General features: G+C 43.9%; 1 protein-coding gene across 12 annotated transcripts in view; it reads right to left on the bottom strand.

The window, feature by feature from the left end:
* LOC132398418 (caprin-2-like) overlaps positions 1-19,309 on the bottom strand; it is a 76,812-nt gene that overhangs the window by 16,575 nt on the left and 40,928 nt on the right. For 9 of the 12 annotated variants that reach the window (XM_059977819.1, XM_059977816.1, XM_059977811.1 and 6 more), the window contains 2 exons: positions 6,772-6,866; positions 1,794-1,860 (listed from right to left, as the gene is read on the bottom strand). In XM_059977819.1, the coding sequence (XP_059833802.1) occupies positions 1,794-1,860; positions 6,772-6,866 (162 nt within the window). The remainder of the gene's footprint in view (positions 1-1,793; positions 1,861-6,771; positions 6,867-19,309) is intronic. The other 3 variants (XM_059977820.1, XM_059977821.1, XM_059977822.1) reach the window with 1 other exon arrangement.

Here is a 19,309-nt window from a genome sequence, read left to right as displayed (position 1 = left end):
TGTTAGGTGGTTCATTTTGGTAGGTCAAATATGTTGACAGAATATAGTATTAATGGTAAGACTCTTGGCAGTGTGGAGGATCAGAGGGATCTTGGGGTCCGAGTCCAAAGGACACTCAAACCTGCTATGCAGGTTGACTCTGTGGTTAAGGCATATGGTGCATTGGCCTTCAACTGTGGGAGTGAGTTTAAGAGCCGAGAGGCAATGTTGCAGCTATATAGGACCCTGGTAAGACCCCACTTGAAGTACTGTGCTCAGTTCTGGTTGCCTCACTACAGGAAGGACGTGGAAACCATAGAAAGGGTGCAGAGGAGATTTACAAGGATGTTGCCTGGATCAGTGAGCATGCCTTATGAGAATAGGTTGAGTGAACTCGGCTTTTTCTCCTTGGAGCGACAGAGGATGAGAGGTGACCTGACAGAGGTGTATAAGATGATGAGACATTGATCATGTGGATAGTCAGAAGCTTTTTCCCCAGGGCTGAAATAGTTAGCACGAGAGGGCAGAGTTTTAAGGTACTTGGAAGTAGGTACAGAGGAGATGTCAGGGGTAAGTTGGTTATTCAAAAACACAGAAAGTGGTGAGTGCATGGAATGGACTGCTGGCTGCATTGGTGGAGGCAAAAGAATAGGGTCTTTTATGAGACTCCTGGACAGGTACATGGTACTTAGAAAAATAGAGGGCTATGGGTAAGACTAGGTAGTTCTAAGGTACGGACATGGTTGGCACAGCTTTGTTGGCTGAGGGGCCTGCATTGTGCTGTAGGTTTTCTAATACACAGTAGTAATAGACCACCTATCCTTCAGGTCAGCCCTGGCATTCAATATCATGGCTGGTGTATGACAGATATCAACTTCCTCTGTGCCTGACGCTCATACCCCTTAGTCCCTTGATCATGTAAAAAAATACCTACTCTTTAAATACTTGGTGCACTAGCTTCCACAACTCACCACAAAATTTCTACAGACCTTGGTTTGACATGCCTGGCCCCTTATCTTGGCATCACTTTGTTTAATATTGCCCCCATTCACTCTCCTGATCTTCAAAACAGTGAAACTGATTCACTGGGGGGGGGGGGGGGGGGGCGGAGAGACTTGTCTAGAAACCTGCACTCATTTTGCTGGAAACATTCAGAAATTTGAAAAGCATACCAAGCCACATCACTAGCATACATACCCATCTTAGTTCTGCAATTGTAACACCAGTTATTCCACTTTTAAACTACCAATCACAGTCCCATTTAAAAACTTCACTGTTGTGGCCCACTTTAAGATATAAATACATTATGGAAACTTGTACAATTTCTACTTTCATATCAGGAAACTGAAGCATAACGAAAGTGAAGTGGGTAATTAGATCGGTTCATCTGAGGTTCTCCATCTCTGCATGTATCAAAATATTCAGGGCGTTATGGTAGAATGGGATCTATAAACAAAGCCAACATCCAGATTAAAAGGGTGTTGAAACAATTCTTGAGATGAAACACCTTGTTCTGCCATTCCCAGAAGCCGTGCAGCTCAAGTCAGCAATGCAGCTCATGGAAGCACAATTAATTTGCACTGCAATGTGCTTTATCATGTACCCACTTGTTCAGAATTAGATGCATAACATCCAGCCAACAAAAACAATGGAGAAAAATGAGAATGTAGCAAGTCAAAAAAGGAAAAAAGACGAACCGTTCTTCCTTTTTGGAAAGACTATACATTACAAAATCTATAATTCTTAGACACAAGGTATTGAGAATATGGTTCCAAACTTTGTGGTCCCAAATAAAGATGTCACTAGATAATTACCTCCTCTCATGGCTCCACGAGGCCCAGCTCCTGCACCACGTTTGTAGTTCTGCTGGTAACCAGATTCCTGTGAAAACACAAATGACACTTATATAATATGCTCACAAATCAAGTCATCCATATTGTGCAGATTGGACACGATTAGATAGCAGTTGAGTTATCTGTCCAACTGTATTCACACGGCTAATTTTACTCTTCAGCTGACATTAAACAGCACAACAGCAGCAGGGTTGCATTTAATTATTAGTGTAGTACCAAAACCATCTAAGTGATTTCAAAATCTGATCACTACCCACAGCCATTAATGATTGCATGAAGAAAAGGCAAATCTACATTATATAGAATATTGCTTATATAGAATAGAATGTTACGACATTGAGGTTTTTGCTTAAATAGTAAAGGACAAGATCAAGTAGCGGGCATAATATTCAGCAACATTAGGACAAAGTTGCAACAATACTAATCAGTTACAGCAATTAAACTTAAAAACGACAGAAAAACTGGAGTATACTTTAAAAATATTCTAAACTTTTGTAAACAGTTCAAGCTATTGATTTCAAAAGGAAATTATCAAAGTACAAATATATCATATACAACTAAGAGCCATTTTCTTGTGGATATACTCAATCAATCCATAATAGAATAAATTAATCAATGAAAGACTGCACCAACTTTAAGTGTTTAACCAGTGCAAAAGGCAAACTTCAAATACAAAAATGATGAATAAGCAAAAAATATGAAGAACATGAATGAGATGAAAAGTCCTTTAAAGTGAGACCATTGGATGCGAGAACAGTTCTGTGATGAGGCAAGTGAAGTTATCCCCACTGGTTCAAGAGCCTGATGGTTCAGGGGTAGTAAGTGCTCCTGAACCTGGTCATGTGAGTCCTGAGGCTCCTGTACTTTCTTCCTGTTGGCAGCTGCGAGAAAAGAGCATGTCCTGTTTGGTGGGGATCCTTGATGATGGATGCAGCTTTCCAGTGACAAAGTTGTTTCGTGTATTTATGCTCAATGGTGGGGAGGGCTTTACCCATGATAGAATGGGCCGTATCCACAACTTTTTGTAGTATTTTCCAGTCAAGGGCATTGATATTTCCAAACCAGGCTGTCTTGCAGCCAGTCAATAAACTCTCCACCACACACCTATATAAGTTAGTCAATGTTGAATCCTGGCAAACTCCCAAGTAGAGGCACTGCTGTGCTTCCTTCCCAATCAAACTTGCACGCTGGCTCCAGGATGTTGCTCCAAAATAATAGCACTGAGGAATTTAATGTTGCTGACCTCTCCCACCTTTGAGAACCTCTGGTTTCCTCCTCCGGAAGTCAATAATAGTCCCTTGATCTTGCTGACTTTGAGTGAGAAGTTTTACAAACAGGAGAAAATCTGAAAATGCTGGAAATCCAAAGCAAAACACAGAAAATGCTGGAGGAACTCAGTAAGTTAGGCAGCATCTATGAAAATAAATAAACAGTCAACATTTCAGGCTGAGACCCTTCATCAGGACAGGGAAGAGAGGTGAGCAAGGTGGGGAGATGGGAGGAAGCAGCACAAGGTGGCAGGTGATAGGTGAAACCAGCAAAGGGGGAGGGGCTGAAGTAAGAGTTGGGAAGTTGATTGGTGAAAGAGATAAGGCCTGGGGTGGGGGTGGAATCAGATAGGGGAGGCTAGAAGATAATGGAATAAAGGGAAGGAGGTGGTGCACTAGAGGGTGTTAAGGAAATAAGGTGAGAGGGAATATGGTGAAGGGGGTGGTAGCAGTTACCAGAAGTTCAAGGAATCAATATTCACAGTATCAGGTTGGAGGCTACCCAGATGGAATACAAGGTGTTGCTCCTGCAGTCTGAGTATGGCCTCATCACGGCAGTAGAGGATGCTGTGGGACTGACATGTCAGAATGGGAATGGACAGTGTGTAATTGAAATGGATGGCCACTGGGAGATCTTGCCTTCACTGGCAGGCAGAGCGTAGGTGCTCTGAAGCAGTCTCCCAGTGTACACAGTGCCTCACCAATGTACAGGAGGCCACACCGTTAACACTGGATAGGGTAGATTACCGTAAACTCATAGATGAAGTGTTACCTCGCCTGGAAGGACTGTTTAGGGTCCTGATGGGTAGTGAGGGAGGATATACAGGGGCAGGAGTGGCACTTGTTCAGCTTGCAAGGATGATTGCCAAGAAGGAGATGTGTGGGGAGGGATGAGTGGACAAGGGAGTTGTGTAGGGAGCAATCCCTGAAGAAAGTTTGGGGGTGGGGGGGTGGGGAAGAGAAAGATTGCTTGGTGGTGGGATCTTGTTGAAGATGGCAGAAGTTACAGAGAATTACGTGCTGGACATCGAGTCTAGTGAGTGGTAGGCAAGGTCAAAAGGAACCCCATTCTTGGTGTGGTAATGGGAGGATGGGTCAAGGACAGACATGCACAGAATGGAACAGATGCAGGTGAGGGCAGTGTTAATGGTGGAGGTATGAAAGCCCCCTTCTTTGAAAGGGGACACTTCATTCGTTCTGGGATGAAAAGCCTCATTCTGAGAGTAGATATGGCAGGGATAAGGGAATGGCACTTTTACAAGTGACAGGGTCAGAAGAGGTATACGTGGTCTAGGTAGCTCTGAGAATTAGAGCTTAAATGCTATCAGTAGATAGACTGTCTCCAGAGACAGATTACAAAGGAGGACCGTGTCAAATGGACCAACTGAATTTGAGGGCAGGGTGAAATTTGGAGGCAAAGTTGATGAAGTCAACGAGTTCAGCATGGGTGCAGGAAGCTGCAACAATGCAGTCATTGCTGTAATGGAGGAAGAGTTTGGCAGGAATACCAGTGCATCTGCTCTCAGGGTGAGGCTTTTCATTCTAGAACTCATGAGATGTCCTCCTTCAAAGAAAGGGGTTTTCTTTCCTCCAACATCAATCCTACCCTCAGCCATATCTTCCATTTTGCACTTTCTACCCTCACCCCATCCTCCTGCTGCCACACCAGGGACAGGGTTCCTTTTGTCCTCACCTACCACCGCACTAGCCACCACGCAACTCTAACTTCTGCCATCTCCAACAGGAACCCACCACATCTTTCCCTCACCCCCACCACAGGAATCACTCCCTACATGACTCCCTTGTCCATTCATCCCCCTCCTGGCTCTCATCCTTGCAAGTAGATGAAGTGCCACACCTGCCCCTACAACTCTTCCCGCACTACTATTCAGTGCCCCAAACGGTCCTTCTGGGTGAGGCAACACTCCACTACAAGTCTATTAGGGGGGAGGGGCGTCATCCACTCTATCTGATGCGGCCTCCTGTATCATTGGTGTGAACTACATGTACCTGTCTGGACACACCCCCTGCTGACTGCTCCTGTGGCTCCTCCCACAGACCCCGGTATCAAGGCCTGAGCCCGGCCTCTCAGTCTCCAGGATATAGTATGGTGGTCACTCACTGCTTGTTCCTTCTTCCAGTCAATAAAAGCAGATACCTCGCTTTTACGTCTCAGAGTGAGTTATTGATGGTGCACCAGATACCTCGCTTTTACGTCTCAGAGTGAGTTATTGATGGTGCACCAATCGGTGTGACCCAACACTCCCATCTTATTCACCCTTCTCCAGCCCTTTATCTTTCACCAATCAAATTCCCGGCTCTACTTCATCCCCTCCTCCAGTTTCACCTATTACCTGCCACCCTGCACTTCTTCCTCCCCTCCCCCATCTTCTTGCTCTGACCTCTCATCCCCCCCCCACCCCAAAAAAACTGTCTTGAAGGGTCTCGGCCAAAACAGCAACTGTTTATTCATTACCACAGATGCTGCCTGATTTGCAGAGATCCTCCAGCATTTTGAGTGAGAGCATTATGGCACCACTCAGCCAGATTTCCAATCTTCCTTCTATAAGCTGCTTCATTACCACCTTGATTTTGCTTAGGACGGTGGTGTTATCAGCAAACCTGAATATGGCACTGGAGCTGTGCTTAGCCACTTCTTAAAAATCAACAGGGGGTCACAAGGTCCCAATTCAATGTACAAATTTACATTTTATGGTGTCAGAATTACTAGATCTACTAATTACAGCTGCAAGCAACGCACTAGCAACCAAGCAGTAGCAAATGGACTTAAATAATGAGCAACATTTCTAAAAGTGCAACCAAAGATTGCACGAGAAGAAACAGTGAAGAGTAATTTAACAAGTGCAAAATTAAATTTTGAATTGGGGCCTGGGTCCATATGCAGAATAAAATGGATGTCAAAAGTTTAATCAGTTGCAGTCTGGACACAACTGTTAGGAACTGTTCACTGAAGGAGTAATTAAATTTCCAGTTTAATAAGAACACTTCCCATTTTGGAAAGTCATTCAAGTACAAGTAATTATACACAAGTACACTTCCAGAGGATTAGATCAACTTTGAAACCAATTTACAAAGCTCTCCAGCACTAGTGTTTCTTTATGTCAGGTTTGATCTACCGTTAAGATAATTTTGCCTTAGCACCCCATCCCCCCCACTAGATTGACATAAATCATTTAGAACAGGGGCTCCCAAACAGGGTCTGTAGGCCCCCGAGTTAATGGTAGGGGTCTAAGGTACAAAAAATGGTTGGGAACCCTCAACTTAGAGGATGGCAAACTTCTAAAGCTTCCATAATTGCAATATATAGTAATGCGAGTGTTGGTGGTGGAGTCGAACTTGGGAGCAATTTGAAAGCAAGCAAAAGAGAACAGGGACAGCAACTCATTAGACCTTACCTGAATTAGTAATAACTGGAATTCAAATCAAAATTTACCAGGAAAAGGCAAGAGATATAAGGATGTGGTTTGGTTGGTTCCAGATGTGCACCATCAATTTCAATGTGTGTAGGAATTTTTGGAAGTACTGAGAATTTTTATTTCAATGCACCAGAAATCCCTAATCAAACTGATAAGTCTTGAACCAGGTCAAATTTGATCAAGCTGGTGTTATTAGTTTTGTCACTGAAAATGGATAAATTCATTATTCCTTACCCTTGGAGTGTAAGGCATCCCAGGGTATTCTCTATTTGGAAAAGGTCCATATGTTCCATTGGCAGGAATGGGAATTCCTCTGTAACCATCAAATCCTGATGAAAGGAAACAAGGATTCAAGCTCCAAGTAAAATACAGCCGACATCAGCGATGGTAATGATGCAGGCAATTTCACTAATCTTTCCAGCTTCTTTAAAGAGTAACTGGCCATATCCATTAACAGAATTATGGACAAATGCTTCTACAGCTATTAAAAGCTATTCTAGCAACCCTTTTCAATGAGCTCAAAATGTACCGGGCTGCTGCAAAATAAAAAAATACATTGCAAAGTTACAAAAGCTCTAACAGCATACATTAGTTCTGAAGTTGCAAACAGAAAGCAACTCAGGCAGCTACCTTAAATCATGGAAGTCAAAAAGCACTGGAAATACCTCCACTAAAGCAACAGTGAAATGAAACTTTCTACTTTTTGTGGATAGTCAACCCAGAATGTTTGTTTTCAATTAATGGCAAGCACCAGAGCCACCAATCCCACCCCTTTCTCTCCATGCCAGAAGCCACATTAAGTCACTTACAGTCTTAACTGAAACTTTACTTGATTATCTAGGCCAACTACTTCTTCCACAGGTGTAGACTACCCTACTGTCTGCTCTTCATCTCTAATTTTTTTTTTAAAATGGCAAAGGAGTGGTTTGGGAAAACAAGCAAAATAAAAGGCCTTCATTAGCCCAAATAGGAACAGGTCCTGACAATGGTTTCTCCTTGAACTAAATAGTCAGCAAATCCTAAACCTAACAGCTAACATTTCCAAAAGAGAAAGAATCACTAACTCAAGGCTATTCAGGGCAAATACTATTTTCAGAAATCAGTTAATTATAAAGGATGTACTAAATGCAGTAGCTGATCCAGCTCATCCTCTTTTCCTTTAACCCACCATGGCCAAATTATACCACTCCCAATTTTGGTTTAGATTCTCGGGGATTAAGTTCAAGAGCCAGGAGCCAACAGGAAATTAAAGGAAGGTAGGGGCAAGCGTAGCAACCATCTTGAGTGGACAGAGTCAGAGTGGTGATCTTGAGGCTTTAAGCTCTTCCAGGCTTCAGACAGAGAAAGCAAAGGGAAAAAAAAACTCGGTTTGTTTTTCCTTCGTTTCTTTATATCTGCTCAGCTACGACAGTAGAGATGCCAAGCAGGATAGCTGAATGCTCCACTTGCAAGATGTGGGTAGGCAGGGAGATCTCCAGTATCCCTAATGATTTCAGCTAAAAGAAATGCATCCAGCTGCAGCTTCTAACAATCTGCATTAAGTTGCTGGAGCTCGAACCGGATGAACGCTGAAATCATTCAAGAAGTTGAAAGGGTGATAGGTAGGATGTATAGAGAGGTAGTTAGGATGTATAGAGAAGTAGTTACACCCAAGGTACAGGACACAGGAAACAGACAGTCAATAAGGGGAAAGGGGTTAAGGAGCCAGTGTTAAGTAACCCTGTGGCTATCCCCCTCGACCAAAGGTACATCAATGTGGGGGGGGGGGGGTGATGACCTAACAGGAAATTCAGTGGTCGAGTCACTGGCATCATCTGCCTCTGACCTTGGTGGGGGGGGGGGGGAAGTAGAAGAGAGAAAAGACATGCTGTGGTGATAGGGGATTCATTAGATAGGGGAACAGCAAGAAATTCTGTGAGTGAGAATGAGTCCCAGACGGCATGTTGCCTCCCAGGAGCCAGGGTATCTCGGATCGAGTCCTCAGTATTTTAAAGTGGGAAGGTAAACAGCCAGAAGTCGTGGTTCATGCAGGTACCAATGACATGCGTAGGATCACTGATGATGTTCTGCAAAGGGAGTTCAGGGAGTTAAGTGCCAAGCTAAGGGCAGGACCTTCAGGATTGTTATCTCAGTGCCACATGCTAGTGAGGTCAGAAAGAGGAAGATTAGACATTTTAAACACTTGGTTAAGGAGTTGGTGTTGGAGGGAGGGCATAAAACTTTTGGATCATCGGGCTCTCTTCCAGCGAAAGTGAGACCAGTACAGAAATGAGTTTGCAAATGAACTGGAGGGGGACTAATAACCTACTGGGAATGTTTGTTAGTGTTAAACAAGAGTTGCAGGGGGATGGCAACCAGAGTGCCAGAACAGTTAGTGGAGAGGTTGTGGAGGCAGAAGTTGGTAAGACCTCAAATTTAGGAATCAAAGATTGAGCATAGTGCAGCTAGTGTCCTGAGCATATTCCTGGATTTCAGTGCTTTGAAAGGGATAGAGAGGGGGGAAAGGGGAGGAGGGGTGGCACTAGTGGTCAGGGATACTATTACAGCTGCAGAAAGGATCCTCTTTTGAGTCAGTATGGGTGGAAATCTGGAACAGGAAGGGAGCAGTTACTCTACTGGGGGTATTCTATAGGCCCCCTGGTAACAGCAGAGATACCAAGGAGCAGATTGGGAGGCAGATTTTGTAAAGGTGCAAAAATAACAGGGTTGTTATCATGGGTGACTTTAACTTCCCTAATGTTGATTGGCACTTGATTAGTTCCAAGGGTTTAGACGGGGCAGAGTTTGTTAAGTGTGTCCAGGATGGATTCCTGTCACAGTATGTTGACAGGCCGACTAGGGGGAATGCCATACTAGATCTAGTATTAGGTAACGAACCGGGTCAGGTCACAGATCTGTCAGTGGGGTGAACATCTGGGGGACAGTGATTACCGCTCCCTGACCTTTAGCATTATCATGGAAAAAGATAAAATCAGAGGACAGGAAAATTTTTTAATTGGGGAGGGCAAATTATGAGGCTATAAGGCTAGAACTTGCAGGTGTGAACTCGGATGATGATTTTTCAGGGAAATGTACTATGGACATGTGGTTGATGTTTAAGGATCTCTTGCAGGATGTTAGGGATAAATTTGTCCCGGTGAGGAAGGTAAAGAGTGGTAGGATGAAGGAACCATGGGTGACAAGTGAAGTGGAAAATCTAGTCAGTTGGAAGAAGGCAGCATACATGAGGTTTAGGGGTTTAGGATCAGAGGGGTCTATTGAGGAATATAGGGTAGCAAGAAAGGGGCTTAAGAAGGGGCTGAGAAGAGCAAGAAGGGGGCATGAGAAGGCCCTGGCGAGTAGGATAAAGGAAAACCCCCAGACATTCTTCAATTATGTGAAGAACAAAAGGATGACAGGAGTGAAGGTAGGACTGATTAGAGATAAAAGTGGGAAGATGCGCCTGGAGGCTGTGGAAGTGAGCGAGGTCCTCAATGAATACTTCTCTTCGGTATTCACCACTGAGAGGGAACTTGATTTTCTTCAGCAGTTTAACGGGGGCACGACTGTGCAAGCGCATTTAAGTCAGACCGTGAGGCAGCAAGAGTATTTAAAGAGAACAGAAGACAGAGTGGGCGATGGAGTAGAGGGGGACGGAGCAGGAAGACTTTGTATTGAGGCTGAGGACAAGCTTCACTCCAAGTGAGGTAAGGCCAGGTAAGTTCCTTTCAAAGGAGAAAGTTTCAAAAGTTGAGGCAAGTATTGGGTAGGTCACGGAAGCTGAGATCGGCCCTGTGGTTTGTTCATCCTGCAGCATGTGGGAAGCCAGAGATACTTCCAGTGTCCCTGACAACTATGTGTGCAGGAAGTATGTCCAACAGCAGCTTCTGGCAGACCGCACTGAGCGTCTGGAGCTGCGATTGGATTCATACTGGAGCATCCGCGATGCTGAGAAAGTCGTGAATAGCACGTTCAGTGAGTTGGCCACACCGCAAGTAAAGGCTAGAAACGGCAGAAAGGGAAAGTGTGGCCACTAGACAGCGTAGCAGTAGGCAGGTAGTGCAGGAGTTCCGAGGTCATCTCCCTCCTAAACAGATATACTGTTTTGGACACTGTTGGGGGAGATGTCTCATCAGGGGAAGGCAGCAGCCGCCGCGTTCATTGCACCTTGGGTGGCTCTGCGGTACAGGAGGGAAGGAAAAAGAGTGGGAGAGCTATAGTGATAGGGGATTCAATTGTAAGGGGAATAGATAGGCGTTTCTGTGGCTGCAAACGAGACTCCAGGATGGTATGTTGCCTCCCTGGTGCAAGGGTCAAGGATGTCTCTGAGCAGCTGCAGGACATTCTGGAGTGGGAGGGTGAACAGCCAGTGGTCGTGGTGCACATAGGTACCAACAATATAGGTAAACAATGGGATGAGGTCCTACAAAGGTAAATTTAGGAAGTTAGGAGATAAACTAAAAAGTAGGACCAAAAAGGTAATAATCTCTGGATTACTATCAGTGCCATGTGCTAGTCAGAGTAGAACTAGGAGGATATTTCAGTTGAATCCGTGGCTTGAAAAATGGTGCAAGGGGGAAGGATTCAAATTTCTGGGGCATTGGAACCAGTTCTGAGGGAGGTGGGACCGGTATAAACAGGACGGTCTGCACCTGGAATGGACTGGAACCAATGTCCTAGGGGGAGCATTTGCTACTGCTGTTCAGGAGGGTTTAAACTAATGTGGCAGGGGGATGGGAACAAGTGCAGAGAGACAGAGGGGTGTAAAATGAGGGTAGAAGCAAAAAGTAGTAAAGTGAAAAGTAAGTGACAGGCAGGCAAACCCAGGGCAAAAAGCAAAAAGAGCCACTTTTCAACATAATTGTATAAGGGCTAGAGTGTTGTAAAAACAAGTCTGAAGGCTTTGTGTGTCGATGCGAGGAGCATTCGTAACAAGGTGAATGAATTGAATGTGCAGATAGTTATTAATGAATATGATATAGTTGGGATCACAGAGACATAGCTCCAGGGTGACCAAGGATAGGAGCTCAACATCCAGGGATATTCAATATTCAGGAGGGATAGACAGGAAAGAAAAGGAGGTGGGGTAGCATTGCTGGTTAGAGAGGAGATTAATGCAATAGAAAGGAAGGACATTAGCCTGGAGAATGTGGAATCGATATGGGTAGAGCTGCATAACACTAAGGGGCAGAAAACGCTGGTGGGACTTGTGTACAGGCCACCTAACAGTAGTAGTGAGGTTGGGGATGGCATTAAACAGGAAATTAGAAATGCTTGCAATAAAGGAACAGTAGTTAAAATGGGTGACTTCAATCTACATATAGATTGCGTGAACCAAATTGGTAAGGGTGTGGAGGAAGAGGATTTCTTGGAATGTATGCTGGATGGTTTTCTGAATCAACATGTCGAGGAACCAACCAGAGAGCAGGCCATTCTAGATTGGGTATTGAGCAATGAGGAAGGGTTAGTCAGCAACCTTGTCGTGTGAGGCCCCTTGGGTAAGAGTGACCATAATATGGTGGAATTCTTCATTAAGATGGAGAGTGACATAGTTAATTCAGAAACAAAGGTTCTGAACTTAAAGAAGGGTAACTTTGAAGGTATGAGACATGAATTAGCTAAGATAGACTGGCAAATGATACTTAAAGGGTTGACGGTGGATATGCAATGGCAAGTATTTAAAGATCGCATGGATGAACTATAACAATTGTTCATCCCAGTTTGGCAAAAGAATAAACCAGGGAACATAGTGCACCCGTGGCTGACAAGGGAAATTAGGGATAGTATCAAGTCCATAGAAGAAACATAAAATAGCAAAAAAAAAGCAGCTCACCTGAGGACTGGGAGAAATTCAGAGACCAGCGGAGGAGGACAAAGGGCTTAATTAGGAAAGGGAAAAAAAGATTATGAGAAGAAGCTGGCAGGGAACATAAAAACTGACTGTAAAAGCTTTTATAGATACGTGAAAAGCAAAAGATTCGCCAAGACAAATGTAGGCCCTTTACAGTCAGAAACAGGTGAATTGATCACAGGGAACAAAGATATGGCAGACCAATTGAATAACTACTTTGGTTCTGTCTTCACTAAGGAGGACATAAATAATCTTCCGGAAATAGTAAGGGACCAATGGTCTAGTGAGATGGAGGAACTGAGGGAAATTCATGTTCGTAGGGAAGTGGTGTTAGGTAAATTGAAGGGATTAAAGGGCCAGATGGTCTGCATCGCAGAGTGCTTAAGGAAGTAGCCCAAGAAATAGTAGATGCATTAGTGATAATTTTTCAAAACTCCTTAGATTCTGGATTAGTTCCTGAGGATTGGAGGGTGGCTAATGTAACTCCACTTTTTTAAAAAAGGAGGGAGAGGAAAAACCAGGGAATTATAGACCGGTTAGTCTGACATCGGTGGTGAAAAATGCTAGTTGGTTATCAAAGATGTGTAAGTAACAGCACATTTGGAAAGAGGTGAAATCATCGGACAAAGTCAGCATGGATTTGTGAAAGGAAAATCATGCCTGACGAATCTGATAGAATTTTTTGAAGATGTAACTAGTAGAGTGGATAGGGGAGAGCCACTGGATGTGGTATATTTAGATTTTCAAAAGGCTTTTGACAAGGTCCCACACAGGAGATTAGCGTGCAAACTTAAAGCACACGGTATTGGGGATATGGTATTGATGTGGATGGAGAATTGGTTGGCAGATAGGAAGCAAAGAGCGGCAGTAAACGGGACCTTTTCAGAATGGTAGGCCGTGACTAGTGGGGTACCGCAAGGCTCAGTGCTGGGACCCCAGTTGTTTACAACATACACTAATGATCTAGCCGAGGAAATTAAATGCAGCATCTCCAAGTTTGAGAATGACACGAAGCTGGGCGGCGGTGTTAGCTGTGAGGAGGATACTAAGAGGATGCAGGGTGACTTGGATAGGTTAGGCAAATTCATGGCAGATGCAATTTAATGTGGATAAATGTGAGGTTATTCACTTTGGTTGCAAGAACAGGGAAACAGATTATTATCTGAATGGTGGCCGATTCGGATAAGGGGAGATGCAACAAGACCTGGGTGTCATTGTACACCAGTCATTGAAGGTGGGCATGCAGGCACAGCAGGCGGTGAAAAAGACAAATGATATGTTGGCATTCATGGCAAAAGGATTTGAGTACAGAAGCAGGGAGGTTCTACTGCAGTTGTACAAGGCCTTGGTGAGACCTAGAATATTGTGTGCAGTTTTGGTCCCCCAATCTGAGGAAAGACATTCTTGCCATAGAGGGAGTACAGAGAAGGTTCAGCAGACTGATTCCTGGGATGGCAGGATTTTCATATGAAGAAAGTCTGGATCGACTAGGCTTATACTCACTGGAATATAGAAGATTGAGGGGGAATCTTATTGAAACGTATAAAATTCTAAAGGGATTGGACAGGCTAGATGCAGGAAGATTGTTTCCGATGTTGGGGAAGTCCAGAACGAGGGGTCACAGTTTAAGGATAAAGGGGAAGCCTTTTAGGACCGAGATGAGGAAAAACTTCTTCACACAGAGAGTGGTGAATCTGTGGAATTCTCTGCCACAGGGAACAGTTGAGGCCGGTTCATTGGCTATATTTAAGAGGAAGGTAGATATGGCCCTTGTGGCTAAAGGGATCAGGGGGTATGGAGAGAAAGCAGGTACAGGGTTCTGAGTTGGATGATCAGCCATGATCATACTGAATGGCGGTGCAGGCTCGAAGGGCCAAATGGCCTACTCCTGCACCTATTTGCTATGTTTCTATGATGACGGTGAGGACAATATGAGTGAGGCTGATGTTCTGGAGCATGTTGATATTAAGGGAGAGGAGGTGTTGGAATTGTTAAAATACATTAGGACGGATAAGTCCCTGGGGCCTGATGGAATATTCCCCAGGCTGCTCCATGAGGCAAGGGAAGAGACTGCTTAACTTCTGGCTAGGATCTTTATGTCCTCGTTGTCTACGGGAATGGTAACAGAGGATTGGAGGGAGGCGAAAGTTTGTCCCCTTGTTCAAAAAAGGTAGTAGGGATAGTCCAGGTAATTATAGACCAGTGAGCCTTACATCTGTGGTGGGAAAGCTGTTGGAAAAGATTCTTAGAGATAGGATCTATGGGCATTTAGAGAATCATGGTCTGATCAGGGACAGTCAGCATGGCTTTGTGAAGGGCAGATCGTGTCTAACAAGCCTGATAGAGTTCTTTGAGGAGGTGACCAGGCATATAGATGAGGGTAGTGCAGTGGATGTGATCTACATGGATTTTAGCAAGGCATTTGACAAGGTTCCACACGGTAGGCTTGTTCAGAAGGCATGGGATCCAGGGAAGTTTGGCCAGGTGGATTCAGAATTGGCTTGCCTGCAGAAGGCAGAGGGTCGTGGTGGAGGGAGTACATTCAGATTGGAGGGTTGTGACTAGTGGTGTCCCACAAGGATCTGTTCTGGGACCTCTACTTTTTGCAATTTTTATTAATCTGGATGTAGGGGTAGAAGCGTGGGTTGGCAAGTTTGCAGACGACACAAGGGTTTGTGGTGTTGTAGATAGCATAGAGGATTGTCGAAGATTGCAGAGAGACATTGATAGGATGCAGAAGTGGGCTGAGAAATGGCAGATGGAGTTCAACCCGGGGAAGTGTGAGGTGGTACACCTTGGAAGGACAAATTCCAAGGCAGAGTACAAAGTAAATGGCAGGATACTTGGTAGTGTGGAGGAGCAGAGGGATCTGGGGGTACATGTCCACAGATCCCTGAAAGTTGCCTCACAGGTAGATAGGGTAGTTAAGAAAGCTTATGGGGTGTTAGCTTTCATAAGTTGAGGGATAGAGTTTAAGAGATCCGATATAATGATGCAGCTCTGTAAAACTCTAGTTAGGCCACACTTGAGTACTGTGGCCAGTTCTGGTCGCCTCAGTATAGGAAGGATGTGGAAGCATTGGAAAGGGTACAGAGGAGACTTACCAGGATGCTGCCTGGTTTAGAGAGTTATGGATTATGATCAGAGATTAGGGGAGCTTGGGCTTTACTCTTTGGAGAGGAGGATGATGAGAGGAGACATGATAGGGGTGTACAAGATATGAAGAGGAATAGACAGACTGGACAGCCAGTGCCTCTTCCCCAGGGCACCACTGCTCAGTACAAGAGGACATGGCTTTAAGGTAAGGGGAGGGAAGTTCAAGGGGGATATTACAGGAAGGTTTTTCACTCAGAGAGTGGTTGGTGTGTGGAATGCACTGCCTGAGTCAGTGGTGGAGGCAGATACACTAGTGAAGTTCAAGAGACTACTAGACAGGTATATGGAAGAATTTAAGGTGGGGGGGGGGGAGTTATATGGGAGGCAGGGTTTGAGGGTCGGCACAACATTGTGGGCTGAAGGGCCTGTAATGTGCTGTACTATTCTATGTTCTATACACTTCAATGCAAGTAGTATATAAGGCAGATGATAGTGCAGAAGATAAGGTTCACAAACAGAGGCAATGTGCAGTGAGGAGAGGCTGTTGATCGGACAAAATTGCAGTCAGGGTGAGTTGCAACGTAAGAGGCAGATAAAATCAAAAGAGGGTGCATACAGGACTGAAGGTATTATATTTGAATGTATGCTGTATACCTAACAAGGTAGATGAACTTGCAGCGCAGTTACAGATTGGCAGTATGATGTAAGCATCACTGAATCATGGCTGAAAGGTCATAGCTGGGAGCCTAATGTCCAAGGATACATATTGTATCAAAAAGGACAGGTAGGAAGGTAGAGAGGCAGGCATTGCTCTATTGGTAAAAGAATGAAACCAAATCATTAGGAAGTAGTGACAGAGGGTCAGAAGGTGTTGAATCATCATGGATAGAGCTCAGGAACTGCATGGGTAAAAAAACCCTGATGGAAGTTGTATACAGACCTTCAAAACAATAGTGATCTACAAATTACAACAAGATAGAAAATACAATGTTGCAATAGCCATGGGAACTTCAATATGCAGGCAGGTTGGGAAAATCAGGTTTGTGCTATATTCCAGAGGGGAAACATCTAGAGTGCCAATGAGATCTACAGTAGCCTATGGTTGAGCCCACCAGGGGATAATCCCCATTCTGGGTTGGGCATTCTGCAATGAACCAGAATTGATTAGAGCGCTTAAGGTAAAACAGCCCTTAGAGACAAGTGATCATATTATGATCAAATTCACACTGAAATCTGAGAAGCTAAAGTCAGATGTATCAGTATTACAGAGTAAAGGGAATTACAGAGACATGAGAGGAGTTGGCCTGAACAGATTGGTCAAGAACACTGGCAGGGATAATGGCAAAGCAGCCATAGCTGGAATTTATGGAAATAATTTGGAAGACACAGGATATATACATCTCAAAGAAGAAGGGATATTCTAAAGGCAAGATGACACAACCGTCGCAAACAAGAGAAGTCAAAGTCAACATAAAAGCCAAAGAGAGCATATAACAGAGCAAAAATTAGTGGAAAGTTAGATTCAGAAGCTTTTAAAAACCAGAAGGTAACTAAATAAGTCAATAAGGTAAAAGATAAAAGCTAGCCAATAATATTAAAGAGGATACCAGATGTTTCTTCAGATACATTAAGTGTAAAGGGGAAAGCAAGAGTGGATAGACCACTGGAAAACAAAGCTGGAGAGGGAGTAATGGGGGGGGGGGGGGGAGAGAATCAAATAATGGACAAACTGAAGTAGTATTTTGAATCAGTCTTCACTTTGGAGGACGCTAGCAGTATGGTAGAAGTTCCGGGTATCAGAGGTCATGAAGTGCGTAAGTTACCACAACTATAGGAAGCTTCTTGGAGAAACTGAAAGGTCTGAAAGTAGGTAAGTCACTTGGACCAGATGGTGTACACCCCAGAGTTCTGCTGAAGAGATTGTGAAGGCATTAGTAATGATCTTTCAAGAAATCACTAGATTCTGGAATGGTTCTGGAAGACCAGAAAACTGCAAGTGTCACTTTACTCTTCAAGAAGGGAGAGACAGAAGGAGACTATAGGCCAGTTAGTCTGACCTCAGTAGTTGGGATGACGTCTGTGTCAATTAATAAGGATCAGGTCTCAGAATACTTGGAGGCACATGATAAAACAGGCCATATTCAGTGTGGTTTCCTCAAACGAAAATCTTGCCTGACAAGTCTGTTGGAATTCTTTGAAGAAATAACAAGCAGGATAGACAAGAGAATCACTTCATGTTGGGTACCGGGATTTTCAGAAGGCCTTCAGATTTTCACAATGTGTCACACACGAGGCTGCTTAACAAGCTATGAGCCCATGGTATTGCAGGAAAGATTCTAGCATGGATTAAGCAGTGGCTGATTGGCAGGAGGCAGAAGGTGGGAATAAAGGGGTCCCGTTTCTGGTTGACTGCCAGTGACTAGTGCCTCTTTGGCTTTGCCAGAGACTGACAGGGGTCTTTGTTGGAACCAAGTCTTTATCATATTTCAATGATTTGATGATGAATTGAAGGATTTTGTTGGAAAGTTTACAGATAATGTGAGATAAGTGGAAGGGCAGGTAGCTTTGAGGTAGAGGTGCTACAGAAGGACATAGCTAGGAGAATGGGTGAAGTAGTGGCAGATGGAATACAGTGCTAGGAAGTGAACGGTCATGCATTTTGGTAGAGTAAACTCTTTCATTTCCTATTTTCTAAATGGACAGAAAATACAAAAAAAACTGAGGTGCAAAGGGACTTTCAAGTTCTTGTGCAGGATACCATAAAGGTTCATTTGCAGGTTGAGTGTGGTGAGGAAAGTAACTGCAATGCTAGCATTCATTTCAAGCAGATTCGAACGTAAAGCAAGCATATAATGTTGAGACTTTATAAAGCACTGTTGAGGCCTCACTTGGAGTTTTGAGCAGTTTTGGGCCCCTCATCTTAGAAAGGATGTGCTGACACTGGATCAGGTTCAAAGGAAGTTCATAAAAATGATTCCAGTGAAATGCTGGTCATACAAAAAGTGTTTGATGGCTCTGAGCCTGTATTCACTAGAATTCTGAAAAATAATGGGTGAGCTCATCGAAACCTGTCAAATGGTGGAAGGCTTTGATAGAGTGGATGCGGAGAGGATGTTTCCTATGGTGGAAGAGTCCAAGGCCAGAGGAAACAGCTTCAGGGTGTTCTTTTGGAACACAGATGAGAAGGAATTTCTTTAGCCAGAGTGGCAAATCTGGAATTCTTTGCTACAAGCAGCTGTGGAGGCCACATCTTTATGTACATTTAAAGCAGAGGTCAATCAATTATAGACCACTCAGGGCTTGAAGGGATACAGGGAGAAGGCAGGAGATTGGGGCTGAGGGGAAATTGGATCAGTTATGATGAAATGGTGGAGCATGCTCAATGGGCCAAGTGGCCTAATTCTGCTCCTATGTTAGGGTCTTAAGGTAACGTTGCAGCTCTATTAAACTTTTAATAAACCACGTGGAGTATTACATTCATTTCTGGTCACCTCATTATAGGAAGGATGTGGAAACTTCAGAGAGGGCGAAGAAGAGTAATTGGAGTGTACAGGAAATAAACTGTCTTCTGGATCTCCTAAAAGAACAAATCAATAGTTGGCTCGATAGCTTTTTTCCCCTCTTGCAAAGTAATGACTTGGTAGAAAGTCATTACAATAATGAAACCATATGTGAACCAGTCAACCAATCAAAACTTGTTCAGTCATGATCATGTTGTATGGATAGATAAGTTTTTCCTCAGCTCATCTCCACATCCTTCTTGTTTAATAGGTTAAATTTCAAGTATTTTGAATGAACAATGACAGCCTCCATTTGGTATTAAATTCCATCAAAGGAAACAGTCAT

This window comes from Hypanus sabinus, chromosome 8, assembly GCF_030144855.1.
Source record: "Hypanus sabinus isolate sHypSab1 chromosome 8, sHypSab1.hap1, whole genome shotgun sequence".
Lineage (NCBI taxonomy): Eukaryota > Metazoa > Chordata > Chondrichthyes > Myliobatiformes > Dasyatidae > Hypanus > Hypanus sabinus.
The sequence above is the reverse complement of the archived record's forward strand: the minus strand, read 5'-3'. Positions and strand labels throughout refer to the sequence as shown.